Source organism: Microtus ochrogaster, unplaced genomic scaffold, assembly GCF_000317375.1.
Source record: "Microtus ochrogaster isolate Prairie Vole_2 unplaced genomic scaffold, MicOch1.0 UNK21, whole genome shotgun sequence".
Classification (NCBI taxonomy): Eukaryota; Metazoa; Chordata; class Mammalia; order Rodentia; family Cricetidae; genus Microtus; species Microtus ochrogaster.
In genome coordinates, this window is record NW_004949119.1 from 328,893 (window position 1) to 333,259 (window position 4,367).

At 35.0% G+C, this 4,367-nt stretch overlaps 1 protein-coding gene across 1 annotated transcript; it reads left to right on the plus strand.

The window, feature by feature from the left end:
• The first annotated feature begins 267 nt into the window (after nt 1-267).
• LOC101983760 (olfactory receptor 4K5) lies at nt 268-1,242 on the plus strand. Its single transcript, XM_005367596.1, has one exon. The coding sequence runs from the start codon at nt 271-273 to the stop codon at nt 1,240-1,242; it is 972 nt and encodes a 323-aa protein (XP_005367653.1). The 5' UTR covers nt 268-270.
• Nucleotides 1,243-4,367: the final 3,125 nt, after the last annotated feature.

The window sequence follows — 4,367 nt, forward strand, 5'->3', positions numbered from 1 at the left end:
ATGCTTTTACTAGCTGAAGGACTTTGTGCTTACCTCTCCGTTCTTGATCAAATCATTAGACATTGTTTGCACACTCTTATAAGCTCCTTTTCCTGTTTAGATTTATTGGCATGGTTATGTAAATACCTGGTGTTTATATTTGTTATTCAGTAAATATGATTTATTCTAGATGTCTCAGAGCCTTTTGCATTAAAATGCTATCTCATTGTTCTAATCTCTTCGTTTCCTCTCCTTTAAGGCTGTTTCAGTGAAAGTCTGGAGCCTGAATTTATGGATAAGATCAATGATTCAGTGGTGTCTGAGTTTGTGCTGCTTGGGCTCTCTGGTTCTCAGGAGCTTCAGCTTTTCTTCTTTGTTTTCTTCTCTGCACTGTACATTGCCATTGTCTTAGGAAACCTCCTCATTGTCATAGCTGTGACTTCTGACAGCAGTCTGCACTCCCCCATGTATTTCCTCCTGGGAAACCTCTCCTTTTTTGACATTTGCCAGGCTTCTTTTGCCACACCTAAAATGATTGCAGACTTTCTGAGTGAACACAAGACTATATCCTTCAGTGGCTGCATAGCCCAAATTTTTTTCATTCATCTCTTTACAGGAGGGGAGATGGTACTGCTGGTCTCCATGGCCTATGACAGATATGTGGCCATATGTAAGCCTCTACATTATACGATCATCATGAACAGAAGTGTATGCACTGCCTTGGTAATGATTTCCTGGGCTGTGGGCTTAGTGCACACACTGAGCCAGTTGTCATTTACAGTTAACCTGGCATTCTGTGGGCCCAATGAAGTAGACAGCTTTTTTTGTGACCTTCCTAGAGTAGTCAAACTTGCTTGCAGTGACTCATACATCACGGAAATACTAATTGTGGTAAACAGTGGGATTCTTTCCTTAAGCACTTTCTCTCTGTTGGTGAGTTCTTATGCCATAATTTTTGTCACAGTTTGGCTCAAATCTTCTGCTGCCATGGCCAAGGCATTTTCTACACTGGCTGCTCACATCATGGTAGTAGTACTGTTCTTTGGGCCTTGCATCTTCATCTATGTGTGGCCCTTTACTACCTATCCTGTGGATAAAATTCTTGCTATATTTTATACAGTTTTCACTCCCATCCTAAATCCCATTATTTACACACTAAGAAATAGAGATATGAAGGCTGTCATGGGGAAAATTGCAGCTCGTTATTTCAGACCACCCAAAATTTCTGCCATGCCATTAGTAGCAAGGATTTCCTTTCATTAGGTAAAACTCAAATTATTCAAATCAAGTGTCTACCTACAAATATTTTCATATCAAAACAGTGTAGTAAATAATAACAATAATATAGGAAAGATTAATGGATATTAACAAGTGTTTTCCTAATTATTTTCCAAGCAATAGTTAAGTATCCCCCCAAAAGAAAAAGGCACTGACTATTTGATTAAGTGGTATGTATAAAGTGATTGTTTTAGTAATAGGTAAATGTGAATATGATGCAAAAATAGATAGGGACCCAATTCTTTGTTGGGGATAAATTTAGAAATTTGTTATTAGTTTTCTTAAAGAGGTGTCTACAAAGCCTTTGTGCATACAACATATTTAAGACCTTAAGACTTAGTTTTCTAACCTTCAATGGCTAGCCAGTCTACTGATGATAAGTACGTTAACTTAAATAAGATTCTTAGGTTAGGAAAATGCTCCCAGAGTATCAATTAAACCTAAACCAAATCATCTTCCTGTAATCATACCTTAACATATGCAATATTACATAATCAAAAACTTTTTTTTTTCATATTTTTCTTGTAATGGGATATCTCTAATCAGTTAGAGTATTCTGTTTGCATTTTAAATTATAAGTAGTAGAACAACTTTGCAATTCTACATTTGAACCAAATGCAAATTTCTTAGGGCAAATTTTTTAAAAAGTAAAAAGTAATATTAAACATGTACCCATTTGCTTGTTGGGACCACATAGGAAATTTTTTCCAGTGCTTCAGAAGTAATTATAGGCTTTAATAATATTGATTAGAGTTGTCTTTAGATTTTATTTTCCAAATCCTTTAATTCATAAATGACAAATAGGCTACTTTAAGTCTTTGCTTTGTGCACAGAATAAAACTGACAGTAATTTTACTTTGTTGTTTGATTTTTGTTGGCCTTAAAACTCCAGTTGATATTTTTCAAGATCAATAAGTACTAATGAAAGGAGTTAAAACTCCCGTAGTTACTACTGCAAAAGACAGAAAAGTTTGTGTTAGGAAACTCTAAGTTTCCTACATTCCTACGAGTTGTTTTTTTCTCATGTTCTTGTATTACTCACAAATAAAAAGTTGTATTTGTAGTTTATTTTTTGTTTTCAGAAATCAATTTGTATACATATATGGCTATAATGTTGCGTGAAAAATCGAATATTATCTTAATATCAAGTAAATTCTTCTAAAAATGCCTAGAAAAATTAAAACAGATTTCATGTAAGTGAAAAATATTTTGTCTTCCCAGCTCTTAGCAAAATACTTAAGGTTTTTTGGACTAGTCTCTGCCAAGGTCAACCCAGAAAATTTCTTCCCTTATATATCCAGATTCATACTCTTCCTCTAGAGTTCTGAAACCCACCCTTGGATAGGACGTAGTTCTGTCCAAACCAAGATTGTTCCTTCCTTGGGTCACTCCTGCAGCCTTAGATAGTTTCTATGTTTCTCTTTTTTGTATTTTAACAGTTCATATATTCTCTATTATTAGTAATTCATATTAGTCATTGTTTGATTAACAATTGCAGGTTCTCTCTTTTTACTAGAGTCTGAGAGAGACACCTTAAAGAATTTTGGAAAAGACATTGAAAAACTGGTAACATTTAAAATCATCTCATAAAATATGGTATGTATAATGAACAAAATTAAGGGCTGGTTAAGCAAAAAGTTGGTACTTTTCTATTTATACACAAAAAAGGTTTATCAGTTTATCATAGTTTAAAATATAAGAAAATCTAACATTTGTGAGGTATGTTCAGTCATTTCATAACCCTAATGCTTGAAATGTCTCTGTTCCATGTCATCATAGCTATTTCCATGATTAATCAATATGCATTTTTACTTTGTGTATGTTTACTAAAATAGGAAATAGTTTACCTCTTTTTATTATCATATGTAATTTATATTTTGAAAATTGTTTTAAGAAATCTTGTAGATATAGAGGTACTAAAATTGATAACTGGTGTGAGAGAGAGAGTCAGTTATCTTCAAGGGTCAACCCTGGTGGGTGTACCACACTCCAGTTGAAAGCCAAACAATTCAGAGAATATGGGCTGCACTAACTATATATAATGATGTTTTCCATTTCCAAAGGACATGAAATCTTTATTAACAAGTATTAATGATTTCAGAAGTCGAATGACATGGACAGTATCCCTGTATTTTCTATTTAATAATAAGGTAATTAGCTGGGCGGTAGTGGTACATAGCTTTAATCCCAGCACTTGGGAGACAGAGGCAGGCAGATCTCTGTGAGTTCAAGGCCAGCCTGGTCTACAGAGCTAGTTCCAGGACAGGCATCAAAGCTACAAAGAAACCTTGTCTTGAAAAAACAACAAAAACAAAAAAGGTAATTAGTTCACCCTCACAAAAGGTTCAGAAAAGTCCAGAAAAAAAATCAAAACTTCTTTCCATACCTATACTTCTAAAGTATTAAAAAAAAGGTTGATTCATTGCTGCACCAAATTTCTCTCTTTTTTTTTTTGAGGAGAATCCACTTTATTAAAATAGAGGATTTCTAAATATTGAGATAATTTTTATTCTTTTTCCCTCTTATTGAAATTAGGCTCATTTCTCATATGATGTATTTCTGATTACAGTTTTCCCTCCCCTCGGTCTTCCCATTTCCTTCTTGCCTCCCCCCATCTGGATCCACTCTCTTTCTTTCTCCTTGTATGTTTTAGAGAGGAAACAAAATTGGGTAAGTAGGGAAGAGAGAGTTAGATTTGGAAGGAGTAGGATGGAGAGAATGATAAGATCAAAATGTATAAAAATTCAAAGAACTACAGAAATAAAATATTTTAAAAGTCCTTCAGATGCCACATCCAACCTCTCTACCAATCCAGCTCCTGAGCATGCTTCTTCAGCTTCTACTCCAGTGACTCTGCCTGAATCTCCTCTCTTCTTATGGTCCAGCCTCGGCATTATTCTAGCACGCTGGCTCAGTCTGGCCACATATGACTTTCCTTCAACAGTCTGTTGGATACTGTCATGAAAACATAGAAATGGTTTGCATGGAATGAACTCAGGTGAACAGAACAGATGGGTAGATGTATAGCTTGTGCTCTGCTAGTGTGTGTAGGTGGATGTGGTTATGTGTGTCATGGCACATGTGTGTAGGTGGATGTGGTTATGTGTGTC